Below are 22,319 nucleotides of genomic sequence, written 5' to 3'. Positions count from 1 at the left end.
GAAGCTTGGCCCCAGTGATGTACTGGGCCGTTCGTACTACCCTCTGTAGTGCCTTGCGGTCGGAGGCTGAGCAGTTGCCATACCAGGCAGTGATTCAACCCGTAAGGATGCTCTCAATGGTGCAGCTGTAGAACCGTTTGAGGATCTGAGGACCCATGCCAAATGTTTTCAGTCTCCTGAGGGGGAATAGGTTTTGTCGTGCCCTCTTCACGACTGTCTTGGTGTGCTTGGACCATGTTAGTTTGTTGGTGATGTGGACACCAAGGAACTTGAAGCTCTCAACCTGCTCCACTGCAGCCCCGTCGATGAGAATGGGTGCGTGCTCGGTCCTCCTTTTCCTGTAGTCCACAATCATCTCCTTTGTCTTGATCACTTCGAGGGAGAGGTTGTTGTCCTGGCACCACACGGCCAGGTCTCATCTATCTTGCCTTTCTCTCTCTCTAGTCTTTTTCTGACCGTACTTGGGAGTTTCTTTATGGAAGGGTACCTTTCCCACGAGGTGTTCTATAAGGCTGTCCAGGCTGAGCCAGGCAAAGTGCAGCAGTGTGGGAAGAACAACTGAAACCACAGTCCCTAATGTGGCTGTGAAAGTCAAGGCATCCTTCACTCCCAGCAGTGTGTGAGCTCTACTAGTGTAACCAATAACCATGTTATTTTTTGTTCTGACTGTTCCAATGTTTTCATAAAGCTTGTTTGTTCAACTGTTTGTTCAATTGTTCTACTAAACATTGTATTTACAGACTGGCGGAAACTAACTAACCATCTGTCTTGACGAGACAGTCATGTCACTATGCAATTGTAGTTTGTTGTTATACAATATGTTGCTTGTTAACTTGCATAAAATGTAGACCGTACATAGCATACAAATCAATACTGCTACAACCATCCATTTCATGCCTATGTATTTGCCTTGTATGACAAAGCTACTATGTAGTTTTCTGCTTACCAGTATTCATGCATTTATTTTTTGCATCCCAAAAGTTGTAGACATGCCTTAGTGGTTGTGACAAATGAAAAGCATTCACTTTACATGAACTTATAGTTGCTGAATAAAGAAAAGGAAGTGGGATCCTTGGGATGTCACAACTCTGACATCACCCCATTGAAGTTGAAATGTAAAACAGTTAAGGGTTTAAGGTAGTGATGGGCATTCCGGCTCTTTTTCAGTGAGCCGGCTCTTGGCTCCCAAACGGCTCTTTAAAAAAAAATCTATGTTTTGTATTTGTTTTAAAGTCAAACAGTTTGCGTTAGTTTGACTATGATTGGTGTTAAAACAATTCTAATTAAATTATTAAATGAAATCATACTCTACCTTAACCACAATGTAATTAAAAATACATTGGTTTGTTATGAAAAAGAATGCTATTAAACATGTGCATTTAAAGTGTAACTTTTTAATGTATATAACCAAAGTGCATATAAATCTAACCATTCAAAACGAATACAATCTGAACAGCATAATAAAATATTGCACCATATCAAAGAAAAATAAATAATGTGCAAAACTGCAGCATCCCACTTAAAACAAATTAAATCTAGAGTCTGTTTCCTATTTCGCAACAAAGCATCCTTCACTCATGCTGCCAAACATACCCTCGTAAAACTGACCATCCTACCGATCCTCGACTTCGGCGATGTCATCAATAAAATAGTCTCCAACACTCTACTCAACAAATTGGATGCAGTCTATCACAGTGCCATCCGTTTTGTTACCAAAGCCCCATATATTACCCACCACTGCGACCTGTACGCTCTCCTTTGCTGGCCATCGCTACATATTCGTCGCCAAACCCACTGGCTCCAGGTCATCTACAAGTCTCTGCTAGGTAAAGCCCCGCCTTATCTCAGCTCACTGGTCACCATAGCAGCACCCACTCGTAGCACGCGCTCCAGCAGGTATATCTCACTGGTCACACCCAAAGCCAATTTCTCCTTTGGCCGCCTTTCCTTCCAGTTCTCTGCTGCCAATGACTGGAACGAATGCAAAAATCACTGAAGCTGGAGACCCATATCTCCCTCACTAGCTTTAAGCACCCGCTGTCAGAGCAACTCACAGATCACTGCACCTGTACATAGCCCATCCAACTACCTCATCCCCAAACTGTATTTATTTATTTATCTTGCTCCCTTGCACCCCAGTATCTCTACTTGCACATTAATCTTCTGCACATCTACCATTCCAGTGTCTAATTGCTATATTGTAATTACTTCGCAACCATGGCCTATATAAATAGGCCTTACCTCCCTTATCTTAACTCATTTGCACTCATTGTATATAGATTTTTCTTTTCCTACTGTATTATTGACTGTATGTTTGTTTACTCCATGTGTAACTCTGTGTCGTTGTATGTGTCGAACTGCTGTGCTTTATCTTGGCCAGGTCACAGTTGTAAACGAGAACTTGTTCTCTACTAGCCTACCTGGTTAAATAAAGGTGAAATATATATTTTTTTAACATTAAACTGGTCCTGCTTTTCTCTCTCTTCTTTATTGCCATGTTATACCCAGCAGCACACAGCAATGCTGACCATATTTTGCTTTTATGAGAGATTTGCATTCAGAAATACAAGCTGCCTCACTTGAGGGGCTCATGTGGTTTCTTCTCTCAGTAATTATTTGTCCCGTTTTTGAGAAGACCCTCTCAGAGGGAACGGATGTGGCCACTATGCAGTCTCCCTGTCATGACTTTAGTAAGCCGTGGCTAGACAGAGGCCTTGTTCTTCCACCAGCTCAGAGGATCTGCAGATCTTCAGAGGATCTGCAGATCTTTGGAGGGGCTCTTCCAAATAGGATCGAACCTCCATTATGGCATCTGCTGAGGGATTCCTTCGTGCTGCATCCCCAGTTGCTCTCTCATCAAACAGCAGACGTTTGTGGCACTACTGCTGGTGCTTCTTCACCATCTGATCCCTCTTCTTCCTGTTGCCCTGGTAAAATGTTGAATTCCACCTTGTAGTGCAGTCTTGTTTAGGCCTCAGCTCAGGCATCCCCATCTGCAGACTTTAGTTTTTCAGCACCTACTGTGCTCCTGTGGAAGTATTCCACAGCTGCTTTCACTTTGTCCACAGTGGGCTTCATCACCTTCAGAGCATCTCTTACAATCAGGTTGATTGTGTGGGCAAGACATGAATGATGGGTCCATTTTAAAATGTTCATGGCTTTGGTTATGTTAGCTGCATTGTCGCTAACACAACCGACCACTTTTCCATCTACTTGCCATTCTCTGGCCACTCTCAACAGTTCCTGTGCCAAGTTCTCTGAGGTGTGTCTGTCGCTGAACTCAAAGCAGTCCAGAAGACAGCTAGACATTGAAAAATCTTCAATGAAGTGACATGTAACCGACATGTAAGAAGTGGTTACCCTTGATGTCCAGCAATTATTCGTAAGGCAAACTGCAGTAGCTTTTTGGACTCTTTTCCGCATGGAGACTGTGTGCTCTCGTACAGTTGTGGAATAAGTGATTTTGAAAGGGTTTTCCTGCTTTGAAATGTGTACATTGGATTTAGACTATTGCTATAATTTCTAAAACCTCTGTCCTCCATGATCGAAAATGGCTGGAAATCGGTGGCAATCATTTTAGCCAATGCTATATCAATTTGGCCTTGTTTTGCTACAGACATAGACTTGGCATAAACTGGTCCATAGAAGACTGCGTTGCTGTGGGTCGTGGAGTAGGCCCACTTGACTGAGTGGATACATCTCCACATGTGGCGGTGCACCACTATTACTAGCAGGCCCGCTAGTTTCTCAAAGCTCCGCCACAGTTGGGTGCACAGTTCGCATATTTTTTATTTTTTATTTGATTTATTTCACCTTTATTTAACCAGGTAGGCCAGTTGAGAACAAGTTCTCATTTACAACTGCGACCTGGCCAAGATAAAGCAAAGCAGTGTGACAAAAAAAACAACACAGAGTTACACATGGGTTCAACAAAAGTACAGTCAATAACACAATAGAAAAATCAGTATACAGTGTGTGCAAATAGAGTAAGGAGGTAAGGCAATAAATAGGCCAATAGTAGCGAAGTAATTACAATTTAGCAGATTAACACTGGCGTGATAGATGTGCAGATGATGATGTATAAGTAGAAATAGTGGTGTGCAAAAAAAGTAAATAAAAACAATATGGGGATGAGGTAGGTAGTTGGATGGGCTATTTACAGATGGGCTGTGTACAACTGTAGCGATCAGTAAGCTGCTCAGATAGCTGATGCTTAAAGTTAGTAAGTCTCCAACTTCAGCGATTTTTGCAATTCATTCCAGTCATTGGCAGCAGAGAACATGAAGGAAAGGTGGCCAAAGTTGGTGTTGGCTTTGGAGATGACCAGTAGTACGTACTACGGGTGGGTATTGTTATGGTGACCAGTGAGCTGAGATAAGGCGGAGCTTTACCTAGCAAAGACTTATAGATCACCTGGAGCCAGTGGGTTTGGCGACAAATATGTAGCGAGGACCAGCCAACGAGAGCATACAGGTCGCAGTGGTGGGTGGTATATGGTGACAAAACGGATGGCACTGTGATAGACTGCATCCAGTTTGCTGAGTAGAGTGTTGGAGGCTATTTTGTAAATGACATCGCCGAAGTCGAGGATCGGTAGGATAGTCAGTTTTACTAGGGTATGTTTGGCAGCGTGAGTGAAGGAGGCTTTGTTGCGAAATAGGAAACCAATTCTAGAATACATTTTGGATTGGAGATGCTTAATATGAGTCTGGAAGGAGAGTTTACAGTCTAGCCAGACACCTACAGTTGATGTCAAAAGTTTACATACACCTTAGCCAAATACATTTAAACTCAGTTTTTCACAATTCACATTTAATCCTAGTAAAAATTCCCTGTTTTAGGTCAGTTAGGATCACCACTTTATTTTAAGAATGTGAAATGACAGAATAATAGTAGAGAGCATTATTTATTTCAGCTTTTATTTATTTCATAACGTTCCTAGTGGGTCAGAAGTTTACATACACTCAATTAATATTTGGTAGCATTGCCTTTAAAGTGTTTAACTTGGGTCAAACGTTTTGGGTATTCTTCCACAAGCTTCCCACAATAAGTTGGGTGAATTTTGGCCCATTCCTCCTGACAGAGCTGGTGTAACCGAGTCAGGTTTGTAGGCCTCCTTGCTCACACATGCTTTTTCAGTTCTGCCCACACATTTTCTATAGGATTGAGGTCAGGGCTTTGTCAATACCTTGACTTTGTTGTCCTTAAGCCATTTTGCCACAACTTTGGAAGCATGTTTGGGGTCATTGTCCATTTGGAAGACCCATTTGCGACCAAGCTTTAACTTCCTGACTGATGTCTTGAGATGTTGCTTCAATATATCCACATAATTTTCCTTCCTCACAATGCCATCTATTTTGTGAAGTGCACCAGTCCCTCCTGCAGCAAAGCACCCCCACAACATGATGCTGCCACCCCCGTGCTTCACGGGTTGGGATGGTGTTCTTCGGTTTGCAAGCCTCCCTCGTTTTCCTCCAAACATAACAATGGTCATTATGGCCAAACAGTTCTATTTTTGTTTCATCAGACCAGAGGACATTTCTCCAAAAAGTACCATCTTTGTCCCCATGTGCAGTTGCAAACCGTAGTCTGGATTTTTTATGGCGGTTTTGGAGCAGTGGCTTCTTCCTTGCTGAGCGGCCTTTCAGTTTATGTTGATATTGGACTCGTTTTACTGTGGATATAGATACTTTTGTACCTGCTTCCTCCAGCATCTTCACAAGGTCCTTTGCTTTTGTTCTGGGATTGATTTGTAATTTTTGCACCAAAGTACGTTCATCTCTAAGAGACAGAACGCATCTCCTTCCTGAGCGGTATGACGGCTGTGTGGTCCCATGGTGTTTATACTTGCGTACTATTGTTTGTACAGATGAATGTGGTACCTTCAGGCGTTTGGAAATTGCTCCCAAGGATGAATCAGACTTGTGGAGGTCTACATTTTTTTTCTGAGGTCTTGGCTGATTTCTTTTGATGATGTCAAGCAAAGAGGCACTGAGATTGAAGGTAGGCCTTGAAATACATCCATAGGTACACCTCCAGCTGACTCAAATTATGTCAATTAGCCTATCAGAAGCTTCTAAAGCCATGACAAAATTTTCGGGAATTTTCCAAGCTGTTTAAAGGCAGAGTCAACTTAATGTATGTAAACTTCTGACCCACTGAAATTGTGATACAGTGAATTATAAGTGAAATAATCTGTCTGTAAACAATTGTTGGGAAAATGACTTGTGTCATGCACAAAGTAGATGTCCTAACCGACTTGCCAAAACTATAGTTTGTTAACAAGAAATTTGTGGAGTGGTTGAACAACGAGTTTTAATGACTACAACCTAGGTGTATGTAAACTTCCGAATTCAACTGTAGGTATTAATTGTTTCTAAGTCATATTCTAAGTCAGATCCGTCCAGAGTAGTGATGCTAGTCGGGCGGGCGGGTGCGTTGAAGAGTATGCATTTAGTTTTTCTAGCGTTTAAGAGCAGTTGGAGGCCACAGAAGGAGTGTTGTATGGCATTGAAGCTGCCGGTGTAGGTTGTCCATAGAACCGGCTTTATATAAGATTTTTGGGGGACAAATTCTCCACTGTGCTCTAACATTGTCTACATTATTAAAATGCATCCAAATGCTACTGTGCTTCTGACTCATTTTCCAGCTGTTTACACAGCTGTCTTTCCTCTCTCTCCTCGGTTGCTAAGTGTGTGACAGTGAGTGAGTTGGCTCGGCCCTCCCTCACGTACCTTTGGTTCATTGGTTGACACTGCGTGTCTGACTGACAGGAACAACAGGTGAGGCTGTTAGTCTGAGCAGACAGTCAGAACGAATGTGTGTGCGCTTGAGCATTTAGACCTATATTATTTATTTCTTTTTTTGTTCTTTTAATTAATTCATTATATTCATTTAAATATTTTGATTATTCATATCTTAATTGTTTTTATTTTTATAAATAGATTCGGCTCTTCTGATATGCGAGCCGGCTCCCAACGTTCACCTACAAGATCCGGCTCTTAGGCTTGTTCGCGAACGACCCATCACTAGTTTAAGGTAGGGACGTGAAATTTGACGTGACACCTGTGTACCACAATGCTATCACGGGGACTGATATTGCGAGGTGAAAGGGTTGTCACTAGTTACAACAGCCACAAAGTCGAAATTGGCAGTCAAACTCCTCACTTGGTGAGAAAAATAAATAAATAAACGCCACCAGCTGGAGAAGACAGATTTTGGTCCCTGTTATCCCTCTCGCTTCGCTTCTTCCTCTCTGGCTATATCAAAGACAGTACAGAAACTTTTTGGCTATATCGTAAAAATGCATGAAAACTAAAAATATATTTTTGGTCTTAATTTAATGTTAGGATTAGGCATACGGTTAGCAGTGTGGTTAGGTTTAAAATCAGATTTTAAGAAGATCAATTGTAGAAATAGGCGGGGTTTAGTGATTTGTGGCTGTGATAACGACCAGGTGAAAGTTCAACCGAACTCCAGACATAATGGAAGTAAATCAGGCAAAACAAGAGCATCTACTTGCATTAAAAGGTATTTTACTGAGTTAAATATGTGATAACATTGTTTAAAACATTCGGGTCGCGTTTGATTTGCCCGTTATGTTGATATCTAAAAAGAAGAGGTTGTTTACATCTGAGACTGACAACTAACTTACTTGCTAATGTGTGGCTAACATAGATGCCAAGTAAACGTCAAATAAGCATATGATGAACAAACTATCTAAATGCGTAGCTAGTATCGAGTAAACTAAAACAGCTTGCTGTTGATTAGGGGTGTCTTTTTTTTTCAGGAGCCAACCTTATTAGCGTAACGAATTAACGTTTGATTGTAACTAGCTAATGTTAACGTTACCAATATTCTGTCACATAATTTGCCTTATCATGCACAAATTGCATACTATGTCTAGAGTCTTAGATATGCAGTTTTAAAAGCTGTTCTTGGTCTTGTAAGCCTTACATCAATGTTGATAGCACACAGGACAGAAGGTTGTGGGTTCGCGGACCACCGTGTACAGGAGTTGGGGTGGAAAGATCTTGTTCATAGTAAAAGCATTGCTTTCATCTATCGTATTTTCAGGTCCAATAAAAAAAAAACATTTTACAAACATTTCATGTAATTTTACACATTAGCAGAATGCTTTAATACCACACAAGTTAACGAAATTGCAGGATTAGAATGGACATAGAGATAGACATATGTTCGTTTTATCATATTTCCCAAATATTTGTGTCTTGTTTGCAACAAAACGTTCCCTGTTTGCAAATAATAAAATCTGAGACATCATTAGGAATCTGGGCATGATACTTTCAAAAGTTAGGCCTACCTTTCCACCCCAGACAGAGTAGGCCTACCAATGCAAAAAAATGTCAACTTTAACTGCTGGCTATTCTTCTTCCGTAGTTTAACCCAACGAGAGGTCACAAGTATTTCCCTAAAAGCTGTCTGGGTTTAAACATTGTCTATTGTACAGAAAGTGAATAGCTTAATCAATTGATAATGACAGAATTACATTGCTTACCAAGTAAAGTAAAAAAAAAAAAAAAAAGGTCTCCTCAGCTATAGGTTGTAGCTCACGCCTCAATCACACTGACAGTCATTGTGCAAAATGGTATGCAGCATCATCTCGATAAACTACATTACCAAAAGTATGTGGACACCTGCTCGTTGAACATCTCATTCCAAAATCATGGGCATTAATATGGAGTTGGTCCGCCCTTGCTGCTATAACAGCCCCGACTTGTCTGTGAAGGCTTTCCACTAGATGTCGAAACATTGCGGCGGGGACTTACTTCCATACAGCCACAAGACCATTAGTGAGGTTGGGCACTGCTGTTGGGTGATTAGGTCTGGCTTGCAGTCGGCATTCCAATTAATTTCAAAGGTGTTCAATGGGTTTGAGGTCAGGGCTGTGTGCAGGCCAGTCAAGTTCTTCCACATGGATCTCAACAAACCATTTCTGTATGGACTTCGCTTTGTGCACGGGGGCATTGTCATGCTGAAACAGGAAAGGGCCTTCCCCTAACTGTTGCCACAAAGTTGGAAGCGCAGAATCATCTAGAATGTAATTGTATGCTGTAGTGTTAAAATGTCCCTTCACTGCGACTAAGGGGCCTAGCCTAAACCATGAAAAACGGCCCCAGATATTATTCCTCCTCCACCAAACTTTACAGTTGGCACTATACATTTGGGCAGGTAGCGTTCTCCTGGCATCCGCCAAACTCAGATTCGTCCGTCGGACTTCCAGATGGTGAAGCGTGATTCATCACTCCAGAGAATGCGTTTCCACTGCTCCAGAGTCCAATGGCGGCCAGCATTACACCACTCCAGCTGACACTTGACATTGCGCGTGGTGATCTTAGGCATGTGTGCGTCTGCTCAGCCATGGAAACCCATTTCATGAAGCTCCCGACGAGCAGATCTTGTTGTAACGTTGCTTCCAGAGGCAGTTTGTAACTCTGGTGTGAGTATTGCAACCAAGGACAGATGATTTTTACGTGCTTCAGCACTCGGCGGTCCCGTTCTGTGAGCTTGTGTGGCCTACCACGTCACGGCTGAGCCGTTGTTGCTCCTAGACATTTTCACTTGACAATAACAACACTTACAGTTGACCGGGGCAGCTCTAGTAGGGCAGAAATTTGATGAACTGACTTGTTGGAAAGTTGGCATCCTAGGAAAGTCACTGAGCTCTTCAGTATGGCCATTCTACTGCCAATGTTTGTCTCTGGAGATTGCATGGCTGTGTGCTTGATTTCATACACCTGTCAGGAACAGGTATGGCTGAAATAGCCGAATCCACCAATTTGAAGGGGTGTACACATACTTTTGTGTATGTGTGCAACAAAAGTTCAACATTCACCTTCTACCATTTCTGTCAAGCTGTCTACGCATACAATTTGATGCATACGTTCTATAAATCCAACGTGTGCACCACACAGAACGCACTGCAACTGCCTCTGCAACGTAATGCTGTTAGGCAAATGCAGCATTCCATTGGAAATAAATGTACTTCTGGTGTACCAAAATGCATTGACGCTGACGGTGTGATCGAGGCATCAGCTTCTGAATGTAAAAGAAACGAAACAATGATATTCCCATATGCAGTATGGGAGTAATGTATTTCCTGGGTATTTTACAGCTTGTTTCTAGCATAAAGCATCTCGGACCACTTTATATAATCGGAATCCATTTTATTTTCTTAAAAATCTTAAATTAACAAGGGGTAGGCTTGTGCTTTTTGACATTTTCTTTAATTTAAAGTTAGGCCTATAGCATACCCTCTCATACCCCCTCAAATCGAGTTTTGGATTTTACTTCACTTACATGGAGGTAGGCTATTTAAAGGGTGCATGGTGTGTGAAGGAATTGACCGACAAATCTATGGATGTAGCAGCCTATAGCCTAATTTCGTCTTTCAAACAGGTCGTCCTACCTCTTATTTATTAAAATAGACACCAACACAAATCCCTCTTGTTGTTAGTAAATTCTAATTACAATGAAGACATTTTAAATGAATTATGCCTTCTCGAATTTGCATACTTTAAGCACCACGAGCTGTCCATTTCCGATTGATAGCGCTGCAGGCTGCTGCATCAAGTTTCAGCAACACAATGTAAGTTACTCGAATCTGGCTTATTGAGAGGTCAATAACTCTGATAAATACATAATGGGAAAGAAACATATAATGTTTTATAAAAATCATTTATAAACTAGGTGGTTCGAGACCTGAATGCTGATTTGGCTGACAGCCGTAGTATATCAGACCATATATATATATGGGTATGACAAAACAAATTACGATGGTAATCAGTTTATAATAGCGATGAGGCACCTCAGGGGTTTGTGGTATATGCATTCGGGAAGTATTAGACCCCTTGACTTTTTCCACATTTTGTTATGTTACAGACTTATTCTAAAATGGATTAAATAAAACATTTTCCTCATCAATCTACACACAATACCCCATAATGACAAAGCAAAAACAGTTTTTTATAAATGTTATTACCTTATTTACATAAGTATTCAGACCCTTTGCTATGAGACTGGAAATTGAGCCCAGGTGCATCCTGTTTCCATTGATCATCCTTGAGATGTTTCTACAACTTCACTGGAGTCCACCTGTGGTAATTCCAATTGATTGGACATTATTTGGAAAGGGACACACCTGTCTATATCAGGTCCCACAGTTGACAGTGCATGTCAGAGCAAAAACCAAGTCAATGTGTCGAAGGAATTGTCCGTAGAGCTACGAGACAGGATTGTGTCAAGGCACAGATCTGGGGAAGGGTACCAAAAAATTTCTGCAGCATTGAAGGTCCCCAAGAACACAGTGGCCTCCATCATTCTTAAATGGAAGACGTTTGGTACACCAAGACTCTTCCTAGAGCTGGCAGCCCAGCAAAACTGAGCAATCGGGGAGAAGGTCCTTGGTCAGGGAGGTGACCAAGAACCCGATGGTCACTCTGACAGAGCTCCAGAATTCCTCTGTGGAGATGGGAGAGCCTTCCAGAAGGACCGGCATCTCTGCAGCACTCCACCAATCAGGCCTTTATGGTAGAGTGGCCAGACGGAAGCCACTCCTCAGTGAAAGGCACATAACAGCCTGCTTGGAGTTTGCCAAAAGGCAGCTAAAGACTCTCATGCCACAAGAAACAAGATTCTCTGGTCTGATGAAACCAAGATTGAACTCTTTGGCCCGGATGCCAAGCGTGATGTCTGGAGGAAACTTGGCACCATCCCTACGGTGAAGCATGGTGGTGGCAGCATCATGCTGTGGGGGTGTTTTTCACCAGCAGTGACTGGAAGAATAATCAGGATCGAGGTAAAGATGAACAGAGCAAAGTACAGAGAGATCCTTAATGAAAACCTGCTCCAGGGCACTCAGGACCTGAATGGCGCAAAGGTTCACCTTCCAGCAGGACAACTACCCTAAGCACACAGCCAAGACAACGCAGGAGTGGCTTCGGAACAAATCTCTGAATGTCCTTGAGTGGCCCAGCCAGAGCCGGGACTTGAACCTGATCGAACATCTCTGGACAGACCTGAAAATAGCTGTGCAGCAACACTCCCCATCCAACCTGACAGTGCTTGAGAAGATCTGCAGAGAAGAATGGGAGAAACTCCCCAAATACAGGGGTGCCACGCTTATAGCGTCATACCCAACAACTCAATTAATCGCAGCCAAAGGTGCTTCAACAAAGTAGAGTAAATGGTCTGAATACTTGTGTAAATGTGATATTTCAGTTTTTTAAATTTTTATACATTTGCAAAAAAAAAATGCTTTGTCATTATGTGTAGATTGATTAAATTGCTTTTTTTAATCATCAATTTTAGAATAAGGCTGTAATGTAACAATGTGGAAAAAGTCAAGGCGTCTAAATACTTTCTGAATGCACTGTATATCACTCGAGGTGGTGAAAACTTAAATTCATTTGGAGTAACTATCACAACACTTATTTTTTCCTTTTACAGGCAGGCATGTGAAGAAAATCAATTTGCATATTTACCAATGGGCCCCAGGGGACTGGTAATTCCCCCTTTGGACACAGGACTCACATCCAAAAAAACAACTACATTTCCTGTTAAATCGAAATAACAAATTAAATTAGAATTACAACCTTTTGATAACTAAATTTTTACTTGATTGTATCCCATGAGGTAATTCAAGGAATAGTAAAATAGACTAGAGACAGGTGTCCCTCATTCAGGGGCAGCGCTCTCTCTCTGTCCTTCTCGTTGTCCGAATCACACATATGACTATTGCTAAATTATAAACTTTTTCCTAATCATTAGTGTTTACATATTACATTTAAATCTCATCCAATGCCTCAAGTGAGGGTGATCAGGCCTCACCAGAAAGTCAGAACAAAGGTCAGAGGTCATTCAACCCCAGTAAGTGTTTCTTTCCCTTCTCTACCCTTGTACCTCAGATATTATTTAAAGACATTTCAAACATTTCGTGTACCAGGTTTCCTTCGGGTTTTTCAGCACATTTCTTATCAAGAGAAGTGATGTATGCAACAAATTCAGAAAATAGATACTTCAGACAATTTAATTTTTGTTCCCTTTTAAGATGCATCCTTTTTAACTTGTGAAAAAAAAACACTAAAACCAAATAAAAAGACCCCATGCAATAAATAAAATTCAGTATTAACATCACTAACAAATATTCAGAACAGGTGGGTTGTGTGTGGTAACACAGGGCAAAAACAAATGGCCAGGCCTTACTTGATTAGGAGCTGGGTACCTTTATACTTAATAGAACTGCACAATTTTACTAACTACTCTCCCAAGGGAACAGCCTCTGGATACATTTCAAAGGGAGCGATATATCTTCTCCTAAAAGTGAAAATGTACATTCCTTTAGTTTTCACTTTGCCAAATCTTAATCAGTAACAGAACTGTTTTAATTGCAGACAAAACAAAACATGATAACTTCTGTTCACAGAGAGGCCACTGTCCTCCCTCCACTCTTTAATCGTTTGTGTTTTAAACTACCCCAACTAGGGTTGCACATGGAAATTTCCGGAAAGTTTCCGACCCTTTGCAACCCTAAACCCAACGTTTACTGTAAGTACTATTACCAACCTCCGTTGGATATTCACTATTGCTTTCACACTCATTAATGTATACTATTTTAAGATTTAATATGCACTAAATCGAGACAGATCTACTCATTAACAACATTTTTAAAGGTAATTTTAGGTTTGGTAACCCCAATGCTGGCGCTTGACACAATTACTTTTTAAAACTTTACAATTACAATTGTTTCTTTAACGCTGCAAACAATAACTCACAATATTACTACACTCTAATTACAATTGTTTCTTTAACTCTACAAACAATTACTCACAATATTAACTCCACTCTAATTCCTCGTGAGGACCCCTCCTCCCTTTAGTCAACTCTATAAAGCAATTGAGGAATAAGACGGAATAAAGTGTCTGACGTGATTAAAAACCTCCACGATTTTCTGAGCTTGCAAGGAATGTTTGGACGTGCCAATTTGAACTTGTTACCTTTTTAGAATCCATTCCCCTGGTATTTTGCATAGATTATCCAACCCCAAAATTGGTTCCACACCCGTCGCCTGTTCGGGACTAAAATCTACGACGACCCTAAATCTACGACCGATCGTAACACAATGGGACTACTGAATAATCTCAGGCTTTCTAGATGCCTATCCATCTCCCCAAGATGTCAGAAGGAGTAGTAACAGGTGTAGGAACTTTGCCTACCTTGTTTAAATGTGCCGGCTCCTGTTCCACTGATTCGGTCTCTCCAGTTCGACACTAAATCGTGACGAATCCTGCCGACAACGCCAACTGTTAGGTTCTGAACAAACTGAGTAAACCTCAAACGGACAACTAGAAAAAGCTCAAACCAAGTTTATTCACCCACTGGGTCATACAGCTACAAAGCCAAGACATGATTACACAACTCCTTACACATCTAGACAACCAATATCTCTGTTGTTAGGCAGGAATTGAATTGGTTCCTCTCATTGGGGTAGTCACAGCCTTGTCTGTTACTAAAACCTTTGTGGAAGTGTATGTGTGAGAGAGTACTGCAGTAGGAGAGTCGTTGTAGTGGGCCTCTCTAGCCCCCCTCCCAGAGGTTTCTTCTCACTTCATCTGTTGATTTGACCTCGACACATTCCTCACTCCTCCCTAGTTCTGCAGCCGGCCTGCCTTATCAGAGACTAACAATTGCCTTTCGCCTCCCTCATCAGAAACATGTAACAGAAGATGTTTCTAGTAACTTAGTAACTTTCCATACACCTAGTTCCCATATACCCTTCATTGACCCCAACATATACATTCCTTATACATGTAAAGTAATTCATGATTTATAGTATGGCAACGTGAATCAGTACATTTCAAGTTAGATCCTAACAGTAAGTGTGTTTTGCATTTGTGAAATAATTTTGGATGTGATTTAAAAGTAGAAGGATTTATGTTTCTAGAACTGTACCGCAATTGAGAATCGGTTCATGTTTAGAGTATTTGGCTGTTTTGACTTCCAGAGCAAATTTGCCCTTTTTAAATAGAGCATGTGAGGTCCTTGGATTATAAGGAGTAACGTTAGGCTCCTTTAGTCCATTATTGGGCTAACTGTAACCGAGCTATGTATCATTTATTTAGCTAATATTGGATTATGTCTTCCAAGCTATACATATTTAGCTACTAAACTCCGCAAAAAAGAAACGTCCTCTCACTGTCAACTACGTTTATTTTCAGCAAACTTAACATGTGTAAATATTTGTATGAACATAACAAGATTCAACAACTGAGACATAAACTGAGCAAGTTCCACAGACATCTGACTAACATAAATGGAATAATGTGTCCCCGAACAAAGGGGAGGTCAAAAGTAACAGTCAGTATTTGGTGTGGCCACCAGCTGCATTATGTACTGCAGTGCATCTCCTCCTCATGGACTGCATCAGATTTGCCATCTCTTGCTGTGAGATGTTACCCCACTCTTCCACCAAGGCACCTGCAAGTTCCCGGATATTTCTGGGGGGAATGGCCCTAGCCCTCACACTCCGATCCAACAGGTCCCAGATGTGCTCAATGGGATTGAGATCCGGGCTCTTCGCTGGCCATGGCAGAACACTGACATTCCTGTCTTGCAGGAAATAACACACAGAACGAGCAGTATGGCTGGTGGCATTGTCAGGATGAGCCTGCAGGAGGGAGGAGGATGTCTTCCCTGTAACGCACAGTGTTGAGATTGCCTGCAATGACAACAAGCTCAATCCGATGCTGCTGTGACACACCACCCCAGACCATGACGGACCCCCCCACCTCGAAATCGTAACGTGTAACGCTCATTCCTTCGATGATAAACGCAAATCCGACCATCACCCCTGGTGAGACAAAACCGCGACTCGTCAGTGAAGAGCACTTTTTGCCAGTCCTGTCTGGTCCAGCGACGGTGGGTTTGTGCCCGTAGGTGACGTTGTTGCCGGTGATGTCTGGTGAGGAGCTGCCTTACAACAGGCCTACAAGCCCTCAGTCCAGCCTCACTCAGCCTGTTGCGGACAGTCTGAGCACTGATGGAGGGATTGTGTGTTCCAGGTGTAACTCGGGCAGTTGTTGCCATCCTGTACCTGTCCCCCAGGTGTGATGTTCGGATGTACCAATCCTGTGCAGGTGTTGTTACACGTGGTCTGCCAATGTGAGGACGATCAGCTGTCCGTCCTGTCTCCCTGTAGCGCTGTCTTAGGCGTCTCACAGTACGTACATTGCAATTTATTGCCCTGGCCACATCTGCAGTACTCATGCCTCCTTGTAGCATGCCTAAGGCACGTTCACGCAGATGAGCAGGGACCCTGGGCATCTTTCTTTTGGTGTTTTTCAGAGTGAGTAGAAAGGCCTCTTATTAGTGTCCTAAGATTTCATAACTGTGACCTTAATTGCCTACCGTCTGTAAGCTGTTAGTGTCTTAACGACTGTTCCACAGGTGCATGTTCATTAATTGTTTATGGTTCATTGAACAAGCATGGGAAACAGTGTTTAAACCCTTTACAATGAAGATCTGTGAAGTTAATTCATAACAATCCAAATATCTTTGAAAGACAAGGTCCTGAAAAAGGGACGTTTCTTTTTTTGCTGAGTTTAGTTACCATTACTACTGTTTTAGCTGGATGATAGCCGTTGTTACTTAGGTAGTGTAAAGCATAGCACAGAGAATTTTCCACCTACCATTACTTGACGACACTTCCTCAATTCCCGACTTGGACGACAACACGTGTCTTCTAAACTTCCATTGCTAGTTGCAGGTGGTTTGTTTGAATTTAGAAAAGGCTCCGTTATTAAATTATACATTTTTTTGCTGCCATCTTTGTTAGGGTATGTGTTACAGGTATTAGGGTTACCCTAATATTATCACAGATGAAAGGTGAAGTTATCATTTGGTATTATCATTGTAAAGTAAGAGGATTTGCAGCATCATATAGAGCTGGGGTAGCTACCCAATTACTTTTTGAGAAGGTTCGGTCACACATTTGTTAGGTGGCAAAGGTCTGGATTGATATTGTCATTTATCGGTGTAGTAACAAACCCCCACCTCTTAAACCCATGCGCCTTCAAACTGTTTTGTTGGCTGAGAGAAAATGTTGCAGTGTTATAGCTAATTTCCTGCAATTCTACACATTGTTCCATGCCTTGTGTGGGTAAATCCATTTTAATTAAATCACTTTTTGACATCACTCCTTTTGATTTGAATCAAAACTTCCATTCATATTTGCCTTTTGTAGAAGTGCTCAGAAAGGTACTTTTTGGACCTGAATGCAAAAACATTCAAGAGATAAAGGTGCTGAAATCTGACCTATTTTGCACATTCTACAATACCATGAGACATCCATGGCTTCATCACTGGAAAGTATAAATGGTTGAGATTTGATCAAATCTAAAAGTTTACAAACAGTGTTGTCAAACTATATATCTTTTTTTTTCACCCAAAAAAACCTTTTAGAACCTTAAACGTCAATTATCTAAAACATTTGAATTTTTTTCATATTAACATATGATGTAGCTTAGTATCCATTTGTGTTGTCCCCGCCATTGGTTGACACACATGTTCTTGAATACAGGGTGGGTGTCATGTTTTGGCTGATAAATGTACTAAAATTGAAATAACATTTACATTTTAACTTTCAAATGGTACCACATCAGAGAATGTTGACTTGAATGGGAATATCTGTTTTAAATTATACTGTCAATCCTCCATAGGAAACCTATTGAAATCATAGAAATATAGATACTAGAATAGGCATAACCATTTAAGTTGACATTCGACATTGGGTGGACCGGCGGCCTTCTTTGTGCTAGTAATTAGAAGTAAAAATGACAATGGTGTACCAGCTAAATTGCAGTGGTCTGAATGATCGGTCCATTCTATTAATTATATATCTATGATTGAAATGACATCCACCCTGTAGGTAGTTATTTCATTGTTTTGATGTCTTCACTATTATTCTACAATGTAGAACATAGTACAAATAAAGAAAAACCCTTGAATGAGTAGGTGTGTCCAAACGTTTGACTGGTACTGTATATATGTGTTCCTTATCTTTCAGTGATGGGGTCATAATATTTTGTAGCTTAAACAGTTCAAAAGTTGAGGCCAGAAACCGCTCTGTTTATTACAACCGCATCTAGCGACTACCTATGAACCAAGTGCGATTTTAACCTAAACTAAATTAGAGCCACTGAATACGTCGATTGGCACGTGTGTTTTTCTGTTGCTGATTAGAGAAACAAGATAGAAGTGTTGGTGTGTTTCCTGACCTATCCTGAATTTGGTTAATGATGTTTGTCCACCATGAGACACTGTAGATGTGGAAGCCTATTTCACTTCCTCAAAATCCTCAGAATGAATCTAAGATAACTCAATAAATCTGTAATTAATTTAGATGTTTTTGCTGAGGATGTTTTAGTTGCACAATTTTACATCTAACTAAGGTGTTTGGTGCAGTATTTTTCAAGTAAAACATTTTTTGTGTGTTAGTTTACATACTGTAAGACAAGTCTGAGCTGCTGGGCGGGTCTGTCTCACTGTCTATGCTATTGGATAGAGAGCAATCACTGCATCTGTTCACCCCATGTTAGTGGGAAAATGGACATCATCAAATCAAAACCCAACCTTCGTTTACACTTCGATCACACCGACAGCATCATTGCGTTTTAGTACACCAGAAGTACATTCATTTCCAATGGAACGCTGCGTTTGCCTTGCAGCATGGCGTTGTAGAGGCAGTTGCAGTGTGTTCTGTGTGGTGCACACGTTGGATTTATAGAACGCATACGTCAAACTGTATGCGTAGACGGCTTGACAGAAATGGTAGGAGAAGGTGAATGTTGAACTTTTGTTGCATACATATCCAGATGATGCTCCGTACTCGTTTGCGCAATGACGCTGTCAGTATGATCGACGCGTTACCCGTTGTGACGCATGGATGTTCCAAACACCATTTTAGACAAGACGGACTAGATTACCAAAATTATCCTATTTACACTTCACTTTGTAGTACATTTTGACACTAGAATAACGGTTTCTGACTCATATCGATGCCACATAGGTCGTTTTCAAAGGCACTCGTTGCTTTTTAAAGGCAGCTGCTCTTTAAAGTGTCAAATAGCATATTATTTCACGTTAACATGGAATTTTGATCTAGAATTGCAAGCAAGTAAACTAGCCTTATCCTAACTGAACTATTTTTATCTCTTTTATCCTTTGCCTTTCACAGTGATGCGGTTAACAAAACCCACTCTCTTCACTAACATGCCAGTGACATGTGAAGATCGAGACCTCCCAGGTAAGTATCTTGATTTATTTTACTGCCAACATGTAGTAAAGTTGTATAATCTTTATTAGGCCTATCCAATTTTCTTTGCAGCTGTAATTCAAAATAAATGGCATAGGCGTATCAATATAGAACAGAGAAAAGCTAATAAGTATTCGACCCCAATAAGTATTCAGTCAATAAGTATTCGACCCCTTTGTTATGGCAAGCCTAAATAAGTTCAGGAGTGAAGATTTGCTTAACAAGTCACATGAAAAGATGCGTGGACTTTGAATGACTACCCCATCTCTGTACCCCACACGTGCAATTATCTGTAAGGTCCCTCAGTCGAGTAGTGAATTTCAAGCATAGATTCAATCACAAAGACCAGGAAGGTTGTCCAATGCATTGCAAAAAAGGGCACATTTTGGTAGATAGGTAAAAAATATAAGGATATCCCTTTGAGCATGGTGGAGTTATTCATTAAGCTTTCGATGGTGTATCAATACACCCAGTCACTACAAAGATACCGGCATCCTTCCGGAGAGAAAGAAAATCGCTTAGGGATTTTACCATGAGGCCAATTAAAACAGTTAGAGTTTAATGGCTGTGATAGAAAAGAACTGAGGATGGACAACAACATTCTAGTTACTCCACAATACCCACCGAGCACATTTGGTTCCTTGGAAGTTTTGGGAACTTACGTTTTTGGTTTCGCATTGGATCTGGGAATGAAGCCATGCGTTTCCTGACCGGTAAAATGTTAAACTTTGCAGGTAGGTTTTATTAACGTTCTGAGAAAAGTAAATTATAGGTTATTTGAAGGTAATTATGTTTCACTATGACTTTTAATAACACTGCTAACTTAGGTTAAGTGTTTTGAACTCCAAGCAGAGATATGACACATACATGTATTTGCTTTGGCATTAATCATGCAAACACATTTATTTTTTAATGTGGCACGGTGTCAAGTGAGATTCAAACCTATGATCTTCTGTTCTCTAGCCTTGGAATTAGTCCACGAGGATGGAGCTAGTATGCCATGTTTATTTTTGTTACTCATGCGAAACTGTTCAGTTTAGTCTATATAAACAGACCCCATTTCAAAGGAAACAAGCACTCATTAAGATCGGGTGTGGCCAATTAGTGGCGTGGCCAACACACCTGAACACACTCAACAATATAGAGGATAGAAAAAGTTTTGTTGATGCTGAGAACGGAATGTATATGTTTTAAATAACATTAGTAACGTTCTAAGAAGGTTTTCTTGTGGTTTTTATGGAAAGTTTTTTTTAATGTTCTGAGAACATGACTTTAAATGGAACCATGAGGAAACCTGTAGAAAATGTTATGCTGAAGTACGGAAATTTCCACTATTGGAGAACATTCCCAATGTCAAACCAGTTGCAGAACGTTCCTAGAACATTACCCAAATTTAAATGAGATGCAACCATGTTTGAACTTTTAGGAGACGTTCTGTTAAAGTAATGAAATACCAAGAAAATAATGTTTGTTTTGTCAAGATATTCCAAAGCCTAACAGCTATCCTGCACCATTCCCAGAAATTTGTGGGAAGGATGTATGCTAAATAACCATAGCACAACCATACTCTCACCAAGCTCTAAGAAACATGGTTCTCAAAACATTATGTGCTAGCTGGGTACTAACCTAAATGACAGAGTGAAAAGAAGGAAGCCTGTACATAATACAAATATTCCAAAGCATGCATCCTGTTAGCAATAAGGCACTAAAGTAATACTGCAAAAAACGTTACAAAGAAATGAACTGTTTGTCCTGAATACAAAGAGCTATGTTCGGGGAAAATCCAAAACATCACCGAGTACCACTCTTCATATTTTCAAGCATGGTGTTGGCTGCGTCATGTTATGGGTATACTTGTCATCAGCAAGGACTAGGGAGTTTTTTTAGGATAAAAATAAACTGAATAGAGCTAAGCACAGGCAAAATCCTAGAGGAAAAACTTAGTTAAGTCTGCTTTCCAACAGACACTGGGAGACATTCACCTTTCAGCAGAACAGTAACTTAAAACACAAGGCTAAATATACACGAGTTGCTTACCAAGACAACATTGAATGTTCCTAGTTACAATTTTGACTGAAAGGTAGACTCCGCTAAATGACGTTGCCATGAGCAGCACCGCAGATATTGCCATGAGCGAGATGCAAGACTTCGCTCTCACACAGTCATACACAGTATATGTGCACGCTTCGCTTCACTCTGTTACAGCGTGGTAGGCATGGGACAAAAATGGCTGAGAAGTTTAGCCACGTGCTTCAACGCTCTTAGTTGTTGCTGTTTACTCTGTGCACCTACGTAATATCTTTGAGTCTACCTTTAAATTGTCTTGAAAATCTATGGCAATACATGAAAATGGTTGTCTAGCAATGATCAACAACCAACTTGACAGAGCTTGAAAAGTTTTAAAAAGAATAATGGGCAAATATTGTACAATCCAGGTGTGCAAAGCTCTTAGACTTAACCCAAAAGGACTCACAGCTGTAATCGTTGCCAAGGTGATTCTAACATGTATTGACTCGGGGTTGAATACTTATCTAATCAACATATATTAGTGTTTTACTGTGTTAGAAGTTTTCTCCCACTGACAGAGTATTTTGTGTAGATCGTTGACATATGACAATTCAATCCATTTTAATCCCACTTTGCAACACAACAAAATGTGGGAAAAGTCAAGGGTTGTTATTACTTTCAGAAGGCACTGTGTGTATATATATTTATTATATATTATAATGTCAAGCTCACAGTGAGCCTATGGTAAAAACATTGATGTAGTGCTATTTAAATCCACAGCCCATACCAACACATTCACATGTCATGTTTCTCTTTGAAATCAGTATCACTCAGACAGAAAAACAGATGCCGACAGATGCCGGACTCTACATTTCACGACCCATGGGTACATCATTTATGACAACTGCACGCAGTCCTATATTCATAGGATTGATATGCAACTTTTCAGTGATATTTAGGGATATTCAGTGGTATGCCCCTG

At 40.8% G+C, this 22,319-nt stretch overlaps 1 protein-coding gene across 8 annotated transcripts in view; it reads left to right on the top strand.

The window, feature by feature from the left end:
* Positions 1–7,401: 7,401 nt before the first annotated feature.
* The window catches only part of LOC139552204 (trafficking protein particle complex subunit 13-like), a 40,863-nt gene continuing 25,945 nt past the window's right edge, over positions 7,402–22,319 (top strand). For 4 of the 8 annotated variants that reach the window (XM_071363696.1, XM_071363693.1, XM_071363692.1 and 1 more), the window contains exons 1-2: positions 7,402–7,530; positions 19,253–19,321. In XM_071363696.1, coding sequence (XP_071219797.1) covers positions 7,485–7,530; positions 19,253–19,321 — 115 coding nt within the window. In that variant the 5' untranslated portion in view covers positions 7,402–7,484. Of the gene's footprint in view, positions 7,531–13,503; positions 13,567–19,252; positions 19,322–22,319 lie in introns of all 8 variants that reach the window. The other 4 variants (XM_071363690.1, XM_071363689.1, XM_071363688.1 and 1 more) reach the window with 2 other exon arrangements.

This window comes from Salvelinus alpinus, chromosome 24, assembly GCF_045679555.1.
Source record: "Salvelinus alpinus chromosome 24, SLU_Salpinus.1, whole genome shotgun sequence".
Lineage (NCBI taxonomy): Eukaryota > Metazoa > Chordata > Actinopteri > Salmoniformes > Salmonidae > Salvelinus > Salvelinus alpinus.
Note: the sequence above shows the minus strand (reverse complement) of the source record. Positions and strands in the feature narration are given on the sequence as shown.